This window comes from Pongo abelii, chromosome 5 (assembly GCF_028885655.2).
Source record: "Pongo abelii isolate AG06213 chromosome 5, NHGRI_mPonAbe1-v2.0_pri, whole genome shotgun sequence".
NCBI classification, from domain to species: Eukaryota; Metazoa; Chordata; class Mammalia; order Primates; family Hominidae; genus Pongo; species Pongo abelii.
Window position 1 is genome coordinate 98136826 of NC_071990.2, and position 23821 is coordinate 98160646.

Sequence of the window (23821 nt, forward strand, 5' to 3'; positions counted from 1 at the left end):
GTTCTCAGTACAGAAAACGCTGTTAAAACTGACCCCTTGCAATGCCCAGAAGTAATTTTCCTCTTTAAACTGTATTTGGTTTTAAAATAGATGACTAGAATCGTGAGAGAGTAACCCACTCTCATCTTGGCTGAGAGAAAAGCATTAAACAGAAATGTATGAAAATCTAATGACTCACCTAATATAAAAAGTGAGATACCAAATTTTTCTTATAGGCCTACACTAAGAAATTGGCTAGCTTTGTGAGTTAAATCCATTATAGCTTTGTGATTTAAATCCACTATAGGTTTACATTTTAAACCTATTTAAAATGTAAAGATTTCACATTAACCTTCAGGGCAAAGCAGTTCACGTTTAAAAACTGAAACATCGCCACACTGCCACAAGATTATAGATATTTCTCTGGTGAAGAACACATGACTAGCCATTATTACTTCATATCATCTCTCACTCCAGATTACTTGTTAGTAGAATAAAGCATGCTTACTGCACAACCATTTGCTCTATTGTAGTTGGTTATGTTAATATATCATAAGGAGAAAAAAAATTTTCAAAATTCTAAATAGATCCAGACCCAAATTAACATCTTATATAATCTCTCAGAAACAATACGTCAATACGCCTTTATGTTCATGGATTAGAATGACTATCTGATTTGTCAATTAAGCTGAAACACTTTGAGGATAAAAGGAAAAATTAACCAGTTAGGATAAATAGATAATAAGGTATAAAGTGGGACTGTCTGTACCTGGCAAAATGGAACACATGGTCACCCTACCAAAGACCTATTCGTAAGAGGCAATCCTTAGGAGAAGTCTAATATCAAGTTTATCTAAGAGATAAAATAGGGTGATATTTAACCACTGTGTATCTCAATTTCTTTACCTGTAAAATGAATATATTAGCCTCTCACCTACTTTATAATATTTCACTGAGATAATACACAGTCACTGTGAAATACTAAATATGTTGCAAATGCAGCACATATTTTACCCCTAACGAAAACTATTATTAACTAGAGAGCTTATTTTTCTTTAAAAGCCTTTAGGAAATCCAGAAATATTTAACACTCTTTGAGGACTCATATATAAAGGCAAAGTTTATTTTACATGTGCATATACACATATATATTACACATCCTCATCATTTTTATCATATCCTTTTTCTATTAATTATCACGGCCTTTTCTTTTAAAACCTACGTAAAATATGTGATTTTTTAAAATTGTGGCAAAAGAAAATCAGGAACTGCTGACAAATATTAAAAGACACAGGTTTAGCTATTTTAAACACAGACAATTCATTTACTATCTTGATTCAGAGCTAATAAAAGCAATAATCTCCTCTGGAGTTCTCTGTATGAAATAGAAGAGTAGGGCTAGGCGTGGTGGCTCACGCCTGTAATCCCAGCACTTTGAGAGGCTGAGGCGGGCAGATCACGAGGTCAGAAGATCAAGACTATCCTGGTTAACACAGTGAAACCCCGTTTCTACGAAAAATACAAAAAATTAGCCAGGCGTGGTGGCGGGCGCCTGTAGTCCCAACTACTCGGGAGGCAGAGGCAGGAGAATGGCGTGAACCCGGGAGGCGGAGCTTGCAGTGAGCTGACATTGCGCCACTGCACTCCAGCCTGGGTGACAGAGCGAGACTCCATCTCAAAAAAAAAAAGGAATAGAAGAGTGATTTCAGCACTGCAACCATGGGTGGTTATATCAGTGCAATTCAATATTACAGTAGCAACAGCAATGGTATATACTAATGTGACTAGATTGCCTACCACACTGAGAATATCTGGGGGGGTCAATATCAACTAATATTAAAATATACTACGTACTCAAATAAGTGTTAATACAGTTCCAACAAGTATTAATAACCTACAAGCACATTCCTTGAAGCAAGAAGTAGTACAATCTGGCAGGGTGCAGTGGCTCACACCTGTAATCCCAGCACTTTTGGGAGACCAAGGCAGGCAGATTACCCGAGGTCAGGAGTTCGAAACCAGCCTGGCCAACATGGTGAAACCCCATCTCTACTAAAAATACAAAAATTAGCTGGGCGTGGTGGTGTGTACCTGTAATCCCAGCTACTAGGGAGGCTGAGGCAGGAGAATCACCTGAACCTGTGAGGCAGAGGTTGCAGTAAGCTGAGATCATGCCACTACACTCCAGCCTGGGCGACAGAGTGAGACTCCATCTCAAAAAAAAAAAAAAAAAAAAAAGTAGTACAATCTATTTCATGTGTATCCTCTGATAGGCACCTAATATTATGCAAATATGTAACAGAAACTCAGAAACACTTAACTAATTGCCATACTTACTTACATTGATTAAAATGAGAAATATATATTTGGAGGAACTAAAGTTGGAGAGGAAGAGAAATGCAAATGCTTATATTAAGACCTTAGAATTAAAGGTAAATTTTCTTAGTTCCTTTAATATTGTTCTAATATTCTAATAATTAAAAGATGTGAAATCACATTAACTCCACAAAAACACTTAATAAAAGCACTACTATAGTAATAATGGCAATTGCTAAAATTTATTATTTACTCTGTATTAGCATGGTAAATAATCATGGATACAGACAAAATCATACAATTCTTTTCTGTGAGAAGTTCATTGACTTTTCTCAATAAATTGGTAGAATACTCAAATATACTGATACTGGCCTGTGTGTGAACTTCTCAGAGCAATTTCTGACTATTTCACTGTATTCTGGGATCTCCTTCAGGACCTTTTATTATTACGGGGATTATTTAGAGGACTTTTTGAGACCCTTTCCATTTCTATGATGCTATATTAATACTAACTAACCCTCAGATTCCATGGATGACTTCTCAAAGCTGGGTCTATCCAATATTCCAAAGAGGAAAATCTATCAAGCCTATCAAAGAATATGTTTCATAAAGCAATGGCTCCCATACCTCGTAGAGGATGAGAACCAAGGAACTTTTTAAAAATCAGGATTTCCAAACTCCAAATCAGGATCTCCAGAGTTAAGATCTAGATATCTGGATTTTTTTTTTTTTTTTTTTTTGGATGGTGTCTCACCCTGTTGTCCAGGCTGGAGTGCAGTGGTGCGATCTCGGCTCACCGCAAACTCCATCTCCGGGTTCAGGTGATTCTCCTGCCTCTGTCTCCCAAGTACCTGGGACTACAGGTGTGCATCACCATGCCCTGCTAATTTCTGTATTTTTAGTAGAGACAGGGTTTCACCACATTGGCCAGGCTGATGTCGAACTCCTGATCTCAAGTGATCTACCCGCCTTGGCCTTCTAAAGTGCTGAGATTATAAGCATGAGCCACTGCAGCTGGACTAGATACCTGGATTTTTTAAAATTCACAAGTAAGTCTAATGATCAGCCAGGTTGGGTAACCACTGCCATTAAAAATGGCAATTTTGAAAATATAGACGAATTGGCTTCATGATTCTAGACGCTTATTTTACGGAGCTGATAGGCTGATATATTAATACAATATTATTAATTTCTGAATATGGTAGAAATTGTATAAAAATAGGGCTTCAAAGTATACATCTGTTAGCTGACTTTATTCATAGGGTTTTTAAGTAACACTGTAAAAAAATGTTTCTAATGAGAAATTAATACACTGGTTAAAATCTCTTTGTATTTGAAGCAAACTTCATGGTTGTTTAATAAATTATCTTAGCAAAAAGTTTCACTAAAGAAGTGCTATTCTGAAGTACTTTTATTAAATTATTCACAAAAATAAGTAATTCATTCCTCGAGAAATTTCTTTGCCAATCATAACAGATTTTAAAACTAGAAGGAAACTTTTTGACAATCCAATCCCATGATTTTTTGTTAAGGGAAGACAAAGCTAGAAAGGTTTAAGTAATTTGCTCAGGGTCACATAATTGTTCAGTAGCAGGGCCAGGACTACATACCAAATCTTCTACAAGTTATTTTTTTTAATTAAACAATTAAAACATAAACTTCATAATTTTTCAAGATGTTTACAGAAACATTATACATAATTTATCTCTGTGATTGTAGTCTGACTTTTCTTGTTTCTGCTCACTTATTTTCTAATTTGTCCAAATAATTACATATTAATTGACAATATAAGAAAGTTTTTAAAAAATGAAGTCTTACCATTTCATCTGGTACTCCATGGCGATCAAACTTATAAAATGATGCTACATGAGTAATAATCCACCAACTAAAACCTAATGGATCCCTGGACTGGATTACAGGCATAGAGGATCTTCTTCGGTCACTTGATTTTTCAAGCAGTGTTTTAAGTAGTTTATTCAACCAGTTCCAAAATGACTATAGAAACAGAAGTAATTTGATTCCATTAAGACAGTTTCAATAACCTTTGATTTCGTGGTTTTTCTCTATTTTTATAATGAAGCATATATACAAAAGACAAAACACATAAAACTGGAATAATAAAAATATCCAGGTTAAGAATCAGAACATAACTAGTACTTAGAAGTACCTTACATGTCACCACATCTTCTTCCTCCATCCAGTAGTAACAATTTTGCTGACTTTCATGATAAATCATTTCCTTGCTTTTTTGTTTTGCCACACAGTTATACCAGCCTATATTATATGTTGTGTGGCTTCATCTGTATTTTTTTTTTTTAAATGCATGTCTGTATTCTCAAGCGGCTTGTTTCTAATTCTTTTGTAACTTGCTTCTTTTGGTCAACGCTACGTTTCTGATGAACTCATCTATATTAATGAAAACTGCCATAGCTCATTGCAATATTCCAGTATATGACTATATGATAAAACATTTATTCAATATACTATTGCAGAACATTTAGTGAGTTTTAGGTTTTTCTAGGTATTGCATGTAAATGTTCAAGTTATTAGACATAAAGTTGTCGACAGTATGTCTTACCTTTCTAATGTATACAGAAACTGAAGTCATGTTCCTTTTTATGTTTCTAGTATTAAGTATTTTTGTAATCAACGTAAGTAACATTGGCCAATTTTAGGTATCAATTTGAGGACCCAACTTTTGCTCATTTTATCCTTTTCATTGTTTTAATTTCATAATTTTTTGTTATTTTTATAATTTCATTCCTTTTACCTTCTTTGGATTTACTATGAAGGGCTTATTGCTAACATCTTGAGATAAATTATTAGTTCATTAATTTGCAATCTTTCTTTTTTCCTGTATTTGCATATAAAGTTACAAATTTCCCTCTAATTATAACTTTCAGCTGTAGTCCCAAAACTTTAGTTTACAGAATGTTATTTACTTTAGAATATTTTCTAATTTTCATCATCTCTTCTTTAACTTATGAGTTATTTAGAAATATATTTCATTATTTCTATGCATGTGTAATTCCCCTTGAAAATGTCCATTTTAAATTCCTACGGTTAACGCCATGTTATTAGCCACATGGAAATTTAAATTTATATCCCTGATAACGTAAACCTTTCATCACTATAAAACAACTTAATGCTTTTTTGTTTTAAAGTCAAAATTTTTCCAATATTTGTTTAATACGTCACTTTCTTGTATCTTTTCTATCAATTTTGAACCTTGATATATTCTGTTTTAGAATATATCCTGACAATATGTCTTTTAAATGGAGCTTTTAGTAGTACCACTGCAGGTAATATAATGACTAATATATTTAGTTTTAAATCTACAATCTTATTCCATATTTCTATTTGTATGCCTACTGTATCCATCAACACCTCCTTCTCTGGGGTTGAATATTTATTTTTTCCCCCTCTACCTGCTTGGAAGTTAAAAAGTCTACTTTTCTTGTTTTAGTGATGATCTTAGAAATAAACAGTATACATCCAAATGTCTTGGTAAATTAATATAGACCTTTCTCTTAGAGCAAACAAGAACCTTAAAAGACTCTAGCTCATTTATGCCCTACTCACTTTAGATGCTGCTATTACTATATGCTTTAGCTCTGTTTTTTAATTCCAATAAATTATATTACTGATTTATACAAAACACGTGCCACTTTCTTTGCTCTTTATTCCTTCTACATGTCAGAATTCCCATTTTGGCATCACCATTCTTCTGCCTAAATATCCTACAGGATTCCCTTCAATTTTGCTTCAATGAAAATAGCTTTATTTTACCTCACTTTTTAAATATATTGATAGGTAAAGAATTTTAGGCTGACAAATATTGTTTTGATACAATAAGGATATCATTCCCACTGGCCTCCATTGTTGTTGAAAAGTCAGCTGTCCAATTGTCACTCTTTTAATGGTACTATATTGGCCAGCTGTGGCAGCTCACACCTGTAATCATAGCACTTTGGGAGGGCAAGGCAGAAGGACTGCTTGAGGTCAGGTGTTCGAGACCAGCTTGGGCAGACCAGTGAGACCCTGTCTCTACAAAAAATAAATTAGCCAGGTGTGGTGGCATGTGCTTGTACTCCCAGCTACTAAGGAGTCTGAGACAGGAGGATCACCTGATTTCAACAGGCTGAAGCTGCAGTGAGCTGTGACCACACCACTGCACTCCAGACTGGGTGACAGTGAGACCTTCTCTCTTAAAAAAATAAATAAAATAAAGTAACACATTTTTCTGTCTGATGCTTTAAATTTCTTCTCTTTGTCTTTGGTCTTCTGTTGATTCCACTGTGATGTACCTGGGTGTGTTTTTTCTTTTTATTTACCCTATGTGTGTTCACTGAATTTATCTGATTAGCTTTCACTAACATTTGAAAATTTTCAAGTCATTTTTTCTTCAAATATTTTTGTTTTTCCACTTCCTTTTTAACTATAGTTAGAAGTATATCAGACATCCTCTCTATTCTTAATGTCTCTTAACCACTCTTTCATGTTTTCTATCTTTTGTTATATTGTGCATAACAAGATCTTATTCAAAATTAGCCTACTATACCATTATGCAGCAATCGTGAGATGCATTTAGCTATCACATCATTTAATGTTTCTTCAGCTTCCTTTAATCTGTAAGAATTCCTCAGATTATACCATTCATAACCTTGATATTTTTCAAGAGTATACCAGTTATTTAGGTTTGTCTGACATTACACATTTTATTTTTTTTGTGGGGGGAGAGGGTCTCACTCTGTTGCCCAGGCTGCAGGGCACTGGTGCAAAATTCTGGGCTTAAGTGATCATCCCACCTCAGCCTCCCAAGTAGCTGGGACCACAGGCATGCCACCACCACACATAGGTAATCTTGTTTATTTTTTGTAAAGATGAGGTCTCTATGTTGCCCAGTCTTGAACTCCTGGGCTCAAGCAATCCTCTCACCTAGGACTCCCAAAATGCTGGGGTTACAGGAATGAGCCACCACACCTGGTCTATTTTTGTTCTTTCAAGACATCATATTGATGGTACATGATATCAATCTGTCCTATTACTAGTTAACTTTGATTACTTGGTTAAGGTAGTACCTGCCACATTTTCTGTACTATAAAGTTATTATTTTCCCTTTTATAATTGATAAATATTATGTAAAGACCTTAGCAAACTATGTAAATGTGCTGTTTTTCATCAGTTTTGTCCAATACTTTAAGCATTCATTGAGGATTCTTGCCTGAAACAATTACCATGGAGGTTGTCAAATGGTGATTTTCTAATTCCATCACGACTCTACATCTGTTAGGAAGAGCTTCCCTTTTCCCAATTTATTTATATCAGTAGGGACTCACAGATTCCTAGTGAACAGATTACAATCCCTTACTATTTTGTAGCTCAACAGCAATGGAGGCCAGTGGGATGATATCCTTATTGTATCAACAGTATTTGTCAACCTAAAATTCTTTACCTATTAATATCTTTAAAAAGTGAGGTAAAATAAAGCTATTTTAGCCTATAGACCTTAATGCTGACTCTCGTGTCCTTCTGACATGTACTCATCATTTTTTGAGCACTTCCTTAGTTTCTGGTACAAGATGTTTCAGGCTTATGTTTACTTTCCATGCTTCATCCTGTAATCAGCCATTTGTTCAAAGACTCGTTTCCTTTCAATACAGAATGGTTATTTTGAAACTAAGATATAGCTGCAATGTGTATACTGTTACTCAGTATCATTGCTTGTAAGCCCACCCAGTGAAAAAGGTAGGAAATGGAGGTATGCGCACACACACACATATACATTTATATGTAGTCCTATATATTAAAAAGAAGTATTGCTTAGTATAACAAATTCTAATCCAACATGATGTGCTTCATGCTGGCTTTCCTTCTTTCCATATGTGTAACTCAATTTCCCAACACAGACAAATCTAACTCCAATTACCCACAATGTATTTATTAATTTGTCCAGTCCAAGAATACAAATATAATAGATTTAAAAATGCTAATCCTCACATAACAACGTAAAAAACAAATCTCCTAAGTGAAGTATTTACAATTCTTTATGATTCTTTTGTCTTTAGCCTTATAACATAGTGTCAAAATAGTACATTCTAAAGTTACCTGGGTTAATATTGCCAATCCCCGCAAAAGAGTGTTATTCACTTAAAATACATTTAAGTTCAGTTGTTTCTGTTATATTCCATTGAGTGCACCTTTCATACAGATTGATTTCATTTTAGGGCATGTGGAACATTAACATGATTCTAAAGTCAGAACTACCCAAATAATTACATCAAACCCTTCCACTCCATTTTCACCCACCCATCTTCATTTTTACCCACCAATCTCAATAGTTTGTCTTTCCAGTATTTATTTGTGCACAATTGAATATATATATACACACACACACATAATTTCCTTTTTCCTAATTTCTTACACAAAAGGTAACATCATCCTATATTGTTTTGAACTTTGTTTATATCATTTAACAATACATTCTGCAACTCATTCCAATCAGTTCAGATATCTTCCTCATTCTATTGTACAACTATAAATAGAATCATTAATTTTATGTCAACTTGAGCAGGCCACAGGATGCCAAGATATTTGGTTAAATATTATGCTGGGTGTGTCTGTAAAGGTTTTCTGGTTGAGAGTTACATTTTAATTGGTAGGCTGAGTAAAGAGATTGCCCTCTCTAATATGGGTGGATGCCATCCAATCAATTAGTGGCCTGAATACAACAAAAAGTCCTCCTGAGGGTAGAGAAGACTCCCTGTGCTTCATACTGAAACACTGTTCTTTTCCTGCCTTCAGACTTGGATTCAGACTGGAAATTACAACATTGGCTTTCCTGGTTTGCAGACCTCTGGACTGAGACTGGAAACTATACCATCAGCTCCTCTGGGTCTTCAGCTTGCCAACCTCAGATTCAGGACTTCTTAGCCTCCATAACTCTGTGAGGCAATTCATTATAATAAACCTTATATATCTATATATCCTATTGGCTGTTTCTCTGGAGAACACACACTAATACAAAATAATACTTCAGAGTACAGATACACCATGGTTTGCTCAACCACTCTTTTATATATAAGAACTTAGATAGTTTGTACTATACTGTTATAAAAACAATACTGCAATAAATAAACATATGCATATGCATTTTAATTTTGGAGGGTACACATTTAGAGTAAATTCCTGGAAGTGGGATTGCTAGGGTCAAAGTTACAAAATCCTTGGCTCACACTTTTTCATTGAGTCATTTTAAATGCTGCATTGAGGCCTTGCTTTAAGTTAACTTTGCAAGTCTAGTGCCAATAAAATTATTTTGCTCTTATAAGTTGTTTGGTCTTTGTGCCTAGAGAACTTGGAGATTTTTTTATGTTTCAAGTGAAACAGTTTTAGTAAGACTTGTCTTTGGGTAGGTTGCTTGGGGTTAATCTTTCAAATTATCCAGTAGGCCCTTTCAATATGCAGATTTAGATCTTTTATTTCTGGGAAGTTTCCTTTGATTATAGTTTTTAATATTAGCTATATCACACTGTTTTCTTCTCTAGGGATTGCATTTATATGTACAGTTATTTCCTCTTTGCCTATCTTCCATCTCAACTATTTTCTCACTCTCTTCATATTTATCTCATTTTTATTCCCTTAGTTGTTTTCAACCTTTCTTCTATGCCCCTTATTAAATTTTCATTTAAGTCTATTCTCCCTTAGTCATCTTGTAATTTAGTCAATACTGATATAATTTTCCTCTTCCTATTTCTTTCCTGCATTGAACGTATTCTTTCCATCCATCCCCAGTTTTCTGTCCATTTCTTTTTAACATTTGAGTATCTTATTCAAGGTGTTTTTCTATACTCCCAGATGTAGTCTGAACAGACAAACTAATTCAGTCTACAGTGTTTTCATTTTCTTCTGTTTTACGGTTGTTTCTGGGGGAGAGGGTACCATCAACTAAAGTATATCACATCTGTTTTCTTCTAGTAAGTTTATAATGGTCTAGTTTCATTCCATTCATTTTGTATATTAGGACTAGCTTAAAACATTCTTAATTCAGGGTTACCTTCTTTTGACAATGCACCAAAGTCCCATTTCTTTACTGAATTTCCTTTCCTTTTCTTCTTTTTTTTTTTTTTGGCAGTGGGAGAGGGTATGAGTCCTTTGATTTACTCTTTTTTTGGTGGTGGTGTTTTAAGACCCTAAATTTTCTGCTTTCTCTTCTGGCGCCCTTCACCACCCAATCACCAATGGGTACGATGACTCATTTTTGCGTTCTACAGAAACTCCATGTCATGTGGACACTTTTATGTTTCTTTCTTATCAGTTCTCCGATCTACAAGAAAACTTTTTCAGTATCTTCACATTCTGGCAATGATTTTAAAGCAGTTCTATAACCACTGTTAGTTCTCTTCTCAGAGTAGTTTTTCTCAGACTGCCCTGCCTTGTTAGAAAGGCTTGTGTTAAGAGCTTTAGTCGTTTTCTGTTTTTAAAACTGACAGTACTAAGCACTCCTTTGCAGTTATATAATACGCATGCTTTTGTATACAGCTGACGTTTGAACAACACGCGTTTAAAATGCATGGGTGCACTTATACATGGATTTTCTTCCACCTCTACCACCCCTAAGACAGCAAGACCAACCCCTTCTCTTCTTCCTCCTCCTCCTTAGCCTACTCAACATGAAGATGAGGATAAAGACCTTTATGGTGACCTACTTCCACTTAATTAAGGAGAAGTAAATATATATTCTCTTATGGTTTTCTTAACATTTATTTTCTCTAGTTTATCATGAGAATACAGTATATAATACATACAACATACAAAATACATGTTAATTGTTTCTTTATGTTATGGGTAAGGATTGCAGTCAATAGTAGGCTATCAATGGTTTTTTGGGGAAGTCGAAAGTTACATGTAGTTTTCTGACTGCATGTTGCGGGGAGGGTCAGCATCCCTAACTCCCACATTGTTCATATTTTGTTGGAAGGTTATGTAGGGAGATGTGGGTTTAGACATCCATCCATTTTTTCTTGGCTACCCAGAATTCAATGCCCTGAAATTTTTTTTTTCTTTTTTCAAGAGAGGGTCTTGCTTTGTCATCCAGGCTGGAGTGCAGTGGCACAATCTTGGCTCACTGTATCCTCGATATCCTGGGCTCAATGGTTTGAAATTTTTAATAAAATCTAGGTAACATGAACTCAGTCTGTAAATCTACATAAGGGCTAGAATACAATAAAAAACACACAGACGCAATTTTAAACTTCTGAAAAGCATCACAGTTAAAGACAGTTTTCCTTACAAATCTAGTTGAGTTTCTATTTCATGTTTCTGAGTGCCCAGTTTTATGGATAAATGGTGTAGTTGTAGGCTACCAACTTGATCAACTCTGAACTTTATCTTCTATTCTTGTACCCCATAATGCCTGAAAGCCAAAGTTCAAGTTTACACAATTCCGCAACTGCCTCTAGGTTATGAAAATAAATTTTACTCAATAAACAAAAATATATTAAGTTTACACTTATTTGATGCTAAAATAATAATTCAAAATAAATACAGTACTTGCAAAACTACAAAAATAGAGCTGTTATTAAAAAAAGATAGCAGGCCAGGCATGGTGGCTCATGCCTGTAATCCTAGCACTTTGGGAGGCCAAGGTAGGCAGATCACTTGAGGTCAGGAGTTCAAGACCAGCCTGGGCACATGGTAAAATCCCGTCTCTACCAAAAATACAAAAATTAGCTGGCCACGGTGGTGCATGCCTGTAATCCTAGCTACTCAGGATGCTAAGGCACGAGAATTGCTTGAACTGGGAGGCGGAGATTGCAATGAGCCAAGATCATGCCAAGGCAGAGGCTGCAGTGAGCACTCTAGCCTGAGCAACAGAGCAAGACTATCTCAAAAAAAAAAAAGATAGCAGCGCCCAAACCCCAAATTACAGAAAACTGGAAAATTTTAAAATCCATGAAAAATCAAAAGTACCTTTTCATGTAACATAAACCATTTTTAATACCGTTTTACAAGAGTCTGTTTTACTTACTTCTGCCTAGGGATACTTCTCTTTTTCAATAACCTACAGCACTTGAAATAAAATAAAGCCCTGTTCTGAAGACATGACTGAAAATGAAGTGAAAGAAAGTTTCTCATCTTCTCTTTTCTGCTTCTCTTCCTCCCTCCTTGAAATTGCTATAAAATTGAGTAACAGAAACCTGTTTTATTTCTCCACAAATCTTCTAAATCTGCCGTATTTCCTGACTAAAATGTTTTCTAGGTTACTAATGGGTAGTAAATACCTTAGTCTAAAAGATTTCTGATAGAACAACAACAATAAAACTTGAAAAAAAGTAATAGTTGAACCTTGTACTGCTCTTAGATTTTTCATATTACTAACTTGGGGCTAAAAATAATTAGGGTGAAAAATAAAGTAGATATTCAGTACTCAGTTATTGCTCTATTTGGTGGTTATTATTGCCTTATTATAAAAAAGGAAGTTAAGATTTTTCTCAGTCAAAACCATTGGATTAAATCAATATAAAGGTTAGTAACAATAACTAACACATCAATTTTCCAACTTACTTCTGAGACAGACCATTTACTTCTGTGGTCTAGAAGATGAATAAGTAGAACCCATAATTCTTTAATGCATAAACATGGACACTGGTCACTCATTAATGATTCAGAAGGCCTAACCTATAGAAAATAACCAAAATGTGTTATTTATAAGACAGCAGCAGAATTTTAAATGCTATATATCTTTCAAATACTTTTAAAAGAATGATTTAGATGACTAAGAATTTATTCTCAATTAGATAAATTTATTGAAAATGTGCAATTTCATTTAACTTTTAAGACAAATTTCCATTTTAAAACAAAAAGTACAGATTAATTTGATTTCAATTTAAAAAAAAATTTTAATCATCTAGTCCCGTGGTCAGCAAACTTTTTCTTTTTTCTTTTTCTGAGACGGAGTCTCTCTCTGTCACCCAGGCTGGAGTGCAGTGTAGCGATCTCGGCTCACTGCAAGCTCCGCCTCCCGGGTTCATGCCATTCTCCCACCTCAGCCTCCCGAGTAGCTGGGACTACAGGCGCCCGCCACCACGCCCGGCTAACTTTTTACATTTTTAGTAGAGACGGGGTTTCACCGTGTTAGCCAGGATGGTCTCAATCTCCTGACCTCGTGATCCACCCTCCTCGGCCTCCCAAAGTGCTGGGATTACAGGCGTGAGCCACCTCGCCTAGCCAGCAAACTTTTTCTATAAAGGGCTAGATAGGACATATTTAAGAGTTTGTTGGCAATACAGTCTCTGTCACAACTACTGAACTCTGCCATTTCAGTACAACAGCCGCAGATACCTGGTAAGAGAAATGGACCAGGTTATATCCCAGTAAAACTATATTTACAAAAATAGGTAATGGGCTAGATTATACCTCAGGGCTAGTTTGCTTATTTTGCCCTGAGTCATTTACAACAAAAGACTTCTAATGAAAAGATTAGAAAATAAATTTTGATTCACTGTAAACAGAGTAAAAATTTTGCAAGACAGAATGAATACAGTTATTAGGGATTTATAAAGATTAAGTAATTTCTAAATTATCTACCTTTTTTTTAACAAAAAAATCCTCAACAGCCCTAGATAAAGCACAGAATGTACACTATATTTGCAAATATAGCTAGGCTTCTTAAATTCATAATGTATGCAATATTTTACATAAGTTATGTACACATTTCTAACCTAATACAAGGTAAAAAAAAAAAAAGTATTAAAAGTATTAGGTTGTTACTAGAAATCCTAGCCACAGCAATTATGCAAAAGAAATAAAAGGCATCTAAACAGAAAGAAATAAGTTAAAATTGTTGCTGTTTGTAGATAACATGATCTTATATATAGAAACCTCTAAAGACATCACCAAAAATTATTTGAATAAATAAATGCAGTAAAGTTGCAGGATACAAAAATCAACATACAAAATACCATAGCATTTCTATACAATAACAACAAACTATCCAAAAAAGAAATCAACAAAACAATCCCATATATAGTATATACCTACAAAAATAAAAATACTTAGGGATAAATTTAACCAAAGAGTGAAAGGCCTATACACTGAAAAATATAAAACACTGATGAAAGAAACTGAATACAACACAAATAAGTAGAAAAAATATCTTGTGGTCATGGATTGGAAGAAATATTATTAAAATGTCCATACTACCCAAAGTGACCTACAGATTCAATGAAATCCCTACCAAAATATTTAATGACACTTTTTTACAGAAATACAAAAAAAAATCCTAAAATTGGTAGGAAATCACAAAAGGTCCTAATAGACCCAGCAATCTTTAGCAAAAAAGAACAAAGCTCGAGGCATGACACTACCTGACTTCAAAATATACTACAAAGCTATAGTAATCAAAACAGTGTGCTGCTAGCAGACAGACACAGAACAAAATAGAACGATTGATTTTTGACAATGATGAAAAGAGCATGACATGGGGAAAGAACAGCTTCTTCAATAAACAGGTTGGGACAACTGGATATCCACACACAGAATGAATTTAGGCCCTTGTTTCACACCATACAGAAAAATCAACTCAAAATAAAGACTTAAATGTAAGACCTGAAACTATAAAATTAGAAGAAAACATAGGGGAAAAGCTATATGACAATGGTCTGGTAAATGATTTCTTGGATATGACCCCAAAAAGCACAGGCCATGAAAATGAAAACTGACAAATGGGATTATATCAAAATAAAAAGGAAATATCTGCAAAGCAAAGAAAAAAAAATCAACAGAATGAAGGGAAAATCTCGAGAATGGAAGAAAATATTTGCAAACCATACATCTGATAAGGGGTTAATATTTTAAATATATAAGGAACACAAACAACTCAATAGCAAGAAAACAACCCAATTACAAAATTGGCAAAAAATATAAATAGACTTTCTTTTTTTTTTTTTTTGAGACAGAGTCTTGCTCTGTTGCCAGGCAGGAGTGCAGTGGCACAATATCGGCTCACTGCAATCTGCACCTCCCAGGTTCAAGCAATTCTCCCGCCTCAGCCTCCCAAGTAGCTGGGACTACACGCATGCACCACCATGCCCGGCTAATTTTTTGTATTTTTAGTAGAGACAGGTTTCACTATGTTAACCAGGATGGTCTCGATCTCCTGACTTTGTCATCTGCCTGCCTCGGCCTCCCAAAGTGCTGGGATTACAGGCGTGAGCCACCACGCCTAGCTGACATTTCTTAAAAGAAGACATACAAATGGGCAAGCAGTACATGAAAAATGCTCAATGTCACTACTCATTATGGAAATGCAAATTAAAACTTGATGAGATATCACCTCAAACCTGCTATAATGGCTATTACCAAAAAGACAAAAGATAATAAGCACCAGAGAGGAAGTGGTGATGAGAAAACCCTTGCACAGTTTGGTGAGAATGTAAATTGGTACAGCCATCATGTAATACAGTACGCAAATTCCTCACAAAATTAAAAATAGAACTACCACATGATCCAGCAATCCTACTAGGTATATTTGCAAAGAAAATGAAATTAGTATGTTCAAGAGATAGCTCCATTCCCATGTTCACTGCAGCATTATTTACAAGAGCCAAGACATGGAATCAACCAAACTGTCCATCAACAGATGAATGCATAAAGAAAATGTGGTTTCTATACACAATGGAATATAGTCACGTGTCACTTAACAGCAGGACACGTTCTGAGAAGCACGTCTTTAGGCTAACATGATTTATTGTACTTAAACTTTTTCAGCCTACTACTGCACACCTAGGCTATGTGGTATAGCCACCTTGTATGTGTGGTCTGTCACTGACTAAAACTTTGTTACACAGTGTATGACCCTACTATTCAGCCTTGAGAAGATGGAAATACTGTCATCTGCAACAATATGGATGAACCTGGAGGACACTATATTAAGTGAAATAAGCCAGGCACAGAAAGACAAGTAACACATAATCTCACTTATATGTGGAATCCAAAAAAGCTGAACTCATAGAAGCACAGTAGGATGATCCTTACCAAGGGCTGTGAGGAGGATTAGGAGGGAGGCGGGGTAGATGTTGATCAAAGCATACAAAATTTCAGTTAGATAAGAGGAATAAGCTCAACATGATGACTATAGTTAAAAACAATGTACTATATTGTATTCTTGAAAATCACTAAAAGCATAGATTTTAAGTGTTCTCACACAAAAAATAAGAATGTGAGATAATTCATGTTAATTAGCTATATTTAGCCATTCTACACTGTATACACATACCAAAACATGATGTATATGATAAATATATATAATTTTGTCAATTATCAAAAATAAATAAATAAATATTTAAAAGTTATCAGTCTATCATATCTGGTTAATCCACTAATACATATACACACTAAATTGTAAAAATATGGACAATGCCTAAAAAAATCTAAATTTTGAAAAATTATAAAACTCCTTTTCCCTCAACCTTGATTTCCCAAAAACAGTCTTTATGCTTGTAATCTAAAATAACAGATAATACTCTAAACATTTATACTACTTAAAAATGAACATGTTCTGTAGCACCTTTAAATCACTGTCTCCATTAAACACTCTATGATAAACACAATTTAATAAAAACACATAATTTTACCCAGATTCGAGACCTTTTATGAAAACAAGCAAGAAAATCCTCTCTTAAAATGTGTGAAGTAACTTTAAGTAAGCATTTATTTTATTATTACATAACAGCAATACAATACATTATTAAAGAGCTGGCCTCTACTATTTGGATAGAAATTAGGCTTCCAATGATTTCAGTAAACATCATTTTTATTTATTTATTTTTGTCAAAATAGAAAAGGCTATTTTTCTTAAAAAAAAAAAAAAGAAAAAGAAAAAAGAAAACCTCTAAAATACCAATGCCAGCCTCTTTTAGATGTTTAAATAAAAATTGTTTTCCCTTTCAGCTCCCAGATAATAGCAACTAAATATAAAATTAGAACATACATACCATTTTAGATTAAATTCTTACAGATTAAATGACATGCATTAAGGACTGAATACCGTCTTTAAGTCTCAAAAATACAAACAAACTCTTAAAAGCATTACCTTGTCATACCTGTTGAGTGACAGGCTTATTAAATCACAAAGGAGAGTTTCACAATGTTCTTCAAGTAGGCTGACATTGGTTAAATTGTCACTTGCCAGATTCATAAACTGATGACCATATACAACTTGTTCTGAAAATGTAATAAAAATAGTCTTAAAATACAGATTTTACTAAGTCAGAAAGGAAAAAGTGACTGTACATCTTTAAATCATAACAAAACTAAAACATACAGTTTTTAATTTTTTTTGCAAATAAAATTTGAATCTGAGGACAACCTTCTCATATGAGCACTAATAAACATTATCTTCAAAGGTTTCCTTTTTTTTTTTTTTTGAGGCGAGGTCTCACTCTGTCACCCAGGCTGGAGTGCAGTGACGCGATCTTGGATAACTGCAAGCTCCGCCTCCCAGGTTCAGGCCATTCTCCCGCCTCAGCCTCCCAAGTAGCTGGGACTATAGGAGCCCGCCACCACGCCTGGCTAATTCTGTTTTTGTATTTTTAGTAGAGACGGGGTTTCACCATGTTAGCCAGGATGGCCTCAATCTCCTGACCTTGTGATCTGCCCGCCTCGGCCTCCCAAAGTGCTGGAATTACAGGCATGAGCCACCACGCCCAGCCCAAAAGTTTCTAATTCTTCCAAGTAACATCTAATAAACTTCTCTTTTCCTAATAAGTCTATCTTTGAAAAGCATTAATGCAACACAACTTAAAAAAAAAGAGAGAGAACAACATAAAATCTTCATCCACATTTCTAACCAACAAAGCCTTTAAAACATTTTTTTTTTTAACAAATACTGATAAACTGACCCCATGAAATTGTTTTATGACATAAAATAGGGCAAACCAAGGTAATAAATAACCAAAATTTATACTTATCAGAATAAGTCCACTTGAGTATTACTCTAAGAATATATTAATGTAAAATACAGAGTCCACATGAGAGAGGAAATTATATACTGGTGTACATCTTTGTATGTTTCTGTGTATGAATATATGTAAGTATACACATATATAGACATACATGTATGTACTTATTAACTGAAAAGCAGGTGTAGGAGTAATAGACATCTTTACAACCTAAGTGACAGGTTGCCAATGGAACTTAAAAATGCCAAAGAGCAAGATCAAGAAATAAATGGGCAACACATCCACAAGGATAAAAGATATTTATCCATAATATGTATAAACTCCTACTAAAAAAAGAGGAAAATTTGCAAAATACAATGAGTATGTAATTAATAAAGCAAATATAGACAATAAAATGTAAAGATGTTCAAGTAAAGATGTTACTTAAAGATGTTCTAGTAACCAAGAAATTGCAGATTAAAAAAAGCCATTTTATTTTTCACATGTTAGTTGGCAAAAAAGTAAAATATAATTGATAATATCAACTACTGGCAAGAGTATGAAGTAAAGGCACACTACAGTTAATGCCTATAGATCAGCAGAACTTACTATTCAGCAAAACAACAGCATATACATATTAAAACTACAATGTGCCACTCTACTTCTAAGAATATTTTACAGAATAACTTGTAAACAGATTAAAGATATATATCTATACACAAGGGTGTTCAGTGAAAAATGATTTGTAAAATCAAAAAATGAAAGTAACTTCAATGTTTAAAAACAGACATGGCTAAATATAGTAGAACCATAACATGCAGCCTTTAAATGGATAAAGTAGAACTATAGGTACTAACAGAAACAGATAGCTAAAACACTGATAAATGAAAGATCACACTGAACAGTATGATGATCATATCTGTGGTTAAAAACAAAAACAAAATTTTACCTATGACTTTCTATATATGTATACTAACAGATAGAAAGTAAATATAGAAAGATAAATAAAGCTGTTCCCAATAGTGATCTCCGGAAAAAAAGGAGTAAAACTTTTACTGCATACTTTGCTTACTATTTGACTTTTTTTTAAGTATCAGAAAGCACTTATTACTTATGTAATTTTAAAAAGCAATAAAAGCTGATTTTAAAAAGAATATAAATCATAAATCCATAAACTTACTCAATTTTTCACCCAGCATGTAAAGAATTTCTAGCACCAGCCAATGTATATCCAAGTGGAGATGTAATAAATGCCATGATGGTGGAAAAAGCTGTGGATGACATTATCAACTGTGATTGAGAATTCATTAATATTTTACTAGGTATTTCATAGCATGTCACAATACTCCTCCACAAACACAAGGATAAAGAACCAATTAACCTACCACTATTCAAAAGCTCAGGGAAAACCTCTGTCTTGTTCATTAGAGGATTCTTTCACTGAAGATCTTTGAAAGCAGGAAATATTTTCATCTGTTGGTTTAAGACAAACCCACCTTGGGGCTGCTGAATAGACTTGTATAGTAAAGGTACCTTCCAACCAACCTCTGATTCTACTATAGCTGCAAGGCAGTAAAAGAATTTTTTAACACGTATTTTCATAATTTTGTTTTAGAATTTAGCTAGGAATTTTTTTTAATGTATGAGTACCCAGGAACTCCTATAAAATATTTTAGCAAAAGAACTTTAGACTGACTGTCATGTAGACATTATTGTCATCTCATTAAGAAACAGAAGTTAAAAGAGGTGAAAAAATTTACCTCTCAATTCATGTATTAGTATTCAAACTCAATTCTACCTGAGTCAAAACCCAGCACTTTCAAGTACTGTGTTATACTGGGTTATTAATAACCTTCCTCCTGTCAGCATTTAGCAACACTATAAAAATAAATACAATGACATAACATGTTCCATTAAAACAAATAGAAAGAATGATGAAGAGTAGACCTGCCTTATTAGGTATACAAACAAAATAAAATGCTACACTGACAAAACAATATTGGGACAGAAATAGATAACAAACAACAAGAACAGAGAAGACAGAAATAAATTTATGTGGCATCTCAAATCAATGGGAAAAGTATGGGTCATTCAATAAAAAATAAGATTTTTAACTTTGCAAGAAACCAAAGTTAGACTTCTCACCTCGCTGCATATTTAAAAATAACATGAATTAAAGAAATAAAAGCAACAATCAAAATATTTTAACAGCATAGATAAAACAAAAAATGGAAAAATATAACTATCTAAAAATTCAAATCGACCTAGAAAGTCAGCTTACTTGATGAAAAAGTAAATAAAATATTTGCAATACATAATTCCCAACAACTAATATATATCTAGAGAGCTCCTAAAAAATAATAAAAGAAGCTCAACTGGAAATACCAATTAAAACAAGACATTTCACATACAAGACTGTTATAACAAATATATAGTCTTGAAAGATGCTTTTTATTTTATTATGCTTTTTTGTTTCAGAAAAGAACAGTATTTTAGTGTGTGATTTTTTATTTTTTGAAGACTGTAAAGTTCCCCTGCTTTAAAAATTTAGTCTTCTGAGCTTCAAATAACCTATGTTTTCAAGTCTGCCTAATTAAAAAGCCTATGAAAGGCAAAACCTAGTTTGAGGACCCTAGTGCACAAATTTTTATTTCTGCTGCTATATAAATTATTCATTTTTATTTCTTACGTATTTGATGGATAACTAGAAAATAAAAACCAGTCCAACTTACAGAAACTAGTAAGGAAAATATCCCTCCCTCAACAATCTACTCATGAATCTTTTTATTAAATGACATAATTAAAAGCAATTATCTGTTTTCTATTGATTAGATATATTAACTTGTAAATTCAGTTACAACTTTGCTTTATTATTACATATATTGATCTCTGATGAAAAAGTCAACTTGTTTCTGCTTCATTTCACAGAAATATGTAAACATTTAATTCTACTTATTTTATATCTTGAGATAGGGTCTTGCTCTGTCATCCAGGCTGGAATGCAGTGGTGCAATCATGTCTCACCACAGCCTCGACCTCCTGAGTTCAACGGATCCTCCCACCTGAACCTCCTGAGTAGCCAGGACTACAAGGTATGTGCCACCACACTGGACTAACTTTTTAATTTTTTGTAGAGATGGGGTGTCGCTATGTTGCCCAAGCTTGTCTCAAATCCTAGATTCAAGCAATCCTTCTGCCTCAGCCACCCAAAGTGTTGGGATTACAGGCAGGAGCTACCATGCTCAGCTGTTTTTATATTTTAACAAAGATATGTTCATAAAGAGTAAATATTATTCAAAATGGTAAAGTCAAATATAATGAAAGGGGTTGAGACTTCAGGGAATCTCACTGTGAATTACCATAATTTGTTATTCATATAAGCTCCCATCTTCATAGGCAGAATCTATTACTTACCTATAAGCTAGGCATGGTAACAATATAAATTTTTAAAAACCAAACTTCAGAGGGAATGATTACCACAGGTAGGAAAAAAAGAGCACAGTCAAAACAATCTTAATCACATTCCAAAAAGGCCTCAAAAGTCAGAATACACATAATGATGTGGTCTTGAAAGTTTTTTTATAAGCTGATCTTGAATCTTATTGTAATATATGATAAAAATTTTAGAAAATAAAGATTATTTCATTTGCTTTAAAATTTTCAGACATTTATACTGTCATAAATCAAGAGAATAGCTACTGATTAAATGACTACTATGTTTTAATAACTTCATGTATATGAATTTATTTAATTCATCCAATGATTCTAGTAAGTTATAAGAATTAAACAGATGGGGAGGCTGAGGTGTCATTTGCCCAAAAGCACATAATTAATGAAAGGAGGATGGGGGGCAAGAATTTCAACTCAGGCAGTCAGGTTCCAGAGCTGTAATTCTGACTAATTGCTCTCCTTCTTGAATGAATATTCCTTGTGGGGAGAAAAAGCTGGTAATTTAAAAATCAAATGAAACAAGTCAAACCTTAATCTGGTTTTGATTTACAAATGCTCCTGTATTAACACTGGGAAGTTCAGATAGGTGTCCAATATACAAGAGTAATCCATGAAGCTCATCAATCAACACTGAGGGAAGTTGAGCTTCCAAAGCCTCATAAGGATGGACAGGAACATGACTCTCAGCATTCTGTACTTTCAGATACCTAAAAAATAATTAGATAAAATAAACAACCAGAGTCTGTGTGAATACACACAGAAATTCATGCAGTGATCAAAATACTCATCTGATATCCTACCTGAAGATGAAAACTTTAACATAATGGAGAAATAGTACACACTGCTGTCTAATATTGTCTGCTTTGCAGTGTAGAGTTGATACCTTCCCTGAAACCAAAATAGACAATGTTAATCATAGTTCAAATAATTATCATAGGCAGTGACATGTTGTAAGCCATACCACCAGCAATTCTCTATCTTGTAACATTTTATATTAAACATTCTCTTATGGTTCTTGCTCCCCACTACTCCTCAAAAAATGCTCTTATTAAAGTCACCAATCAAACCCACATTGCCCAATCTAATGGACAGTGCCTACCCTCAAGTAATTTGCTTCCACAGTAGCACTAGCTACACCTGGTTTCATGGTGCCAGATAATGACAGTCTTCTTTCTTCCTCATGTGTCCTTTGTCCTACCTCTCTTTTATTGGCTCCTCCTCCTCAATTCTATTATTAATATGGTCTCTTCAGGACTCAGTCCTGAATCCTCTACTCTCTGTATATCTCTTCCCATATGTATGATCTCATCAGTTCCTTTATTAATAAATGATAATGACTTTAAAAGGGTTATCTACAACCCACATCTCTCCTTTGCACTCCAGACCTTGCATGTTAAACTGCCTAACACCTATACTTGGATTGCTCAGACAGTGCAAATAATACCTCCTTTGATTTCTTTCAAAACCTGTTCATGCTGCCCTTGTTTTCAGCATTTCATTAAACGGTGCCACCAGTAGCCTATGTGGTTCTTGATTCTTCCATTTCCTTTAACCTCATATCTAATCCTTCAGAATCCTATTAAGTTTATAACCAAATATACACTGAAACTATCTATTTTCCCTATAAACACTTAAACCACCACAACAGCACTCCTCACAGGTCTTTCCATGCTCTCTTTTGTCCCCCTATACATTAAGTAAAAAATCTGCTGAAAATGTATATCAATTTATCTTGTTCCCAAGTCAAAACTCTTGAAAGAATACCTACTATATTTAGAATAAAATCAAAACTCCTAATAATAATTTATAAAGCTCTGAACGACCTTTTAATAGTTGCTATCTTTCTCCCAACCTCACTTCATGTCAGCTTTCCCTCACTTACTTCAGCATTTATATCAGCAATAATTATCTAGATAGTTACTATGGGCAAAACACTGATAATCATTATAGAGAGAATGAGTAAGAGACTAGTAAACAAAAGCAAAGAAAACATGATGAGAATTACAGGCTACAAATTTACAGCCATACTAAACATGAAACTAAAGTTTAATTCAAATGAACAATCATGGCCACTACTTTGGCAGAATAGAAGCATAAGTGTGAAGCAGTTGTGTAAATACCTCCAAATTAAACTG

At 34.0% G+C, this 23821-nt stretch overlaps 1 protein-coding gene across 6 annotated transcripts in view; it reads right to left on the reverse strand.

Moving 5' to 3' along the window:
* Positions 1 to 23821, reverse strand: part of MMS22L (MMS22 like, DNA repair protein) — a 148924-nt gene that overhangs the window by 116218 nt on the left and 8885 nt on the right. For 3 of the 6 annotated variants that reach the window (XR_008526300.2, XM_009242101.4, XM_009242100.4), the window contains exons 5-10: positions 22487 to 22574; positions 22216 to 22393; positions 19417 to 19507; positions 17390 to 17520; positions 12862 to 12975; positions 4114 to 4290 (exon numbers count right to left, since the gene is read on the reverse strand). Coding sequence is in view for 5 of the 6 variants with exons in the window: in XM_009242101.4 (XP_009240376.3) it covers positions 4114 to 4290; positions 12862 to 12975; positions 17390 to 17520; positions 19417 to 19507; positions 22216 to 22393; positions 22487 to 22574 (779 nt within the window). In the remaining variant the exon portion in view is untranslated. Of the gene's footprint in view, positions 1 to 4113; positions 4291 to 12861; positions 12976 to 17389; positions 17521 to 19416; positions 19508 to 19621; positions 19796 to 22215; positions 22394 to 22486; positions 22575 to 23821 lie in introns of those variants that run through there. The other 3 variants (XM_054557898.2, XM_054557899.1, XM_054557900.1) reach the window with 3 other exon arrangements.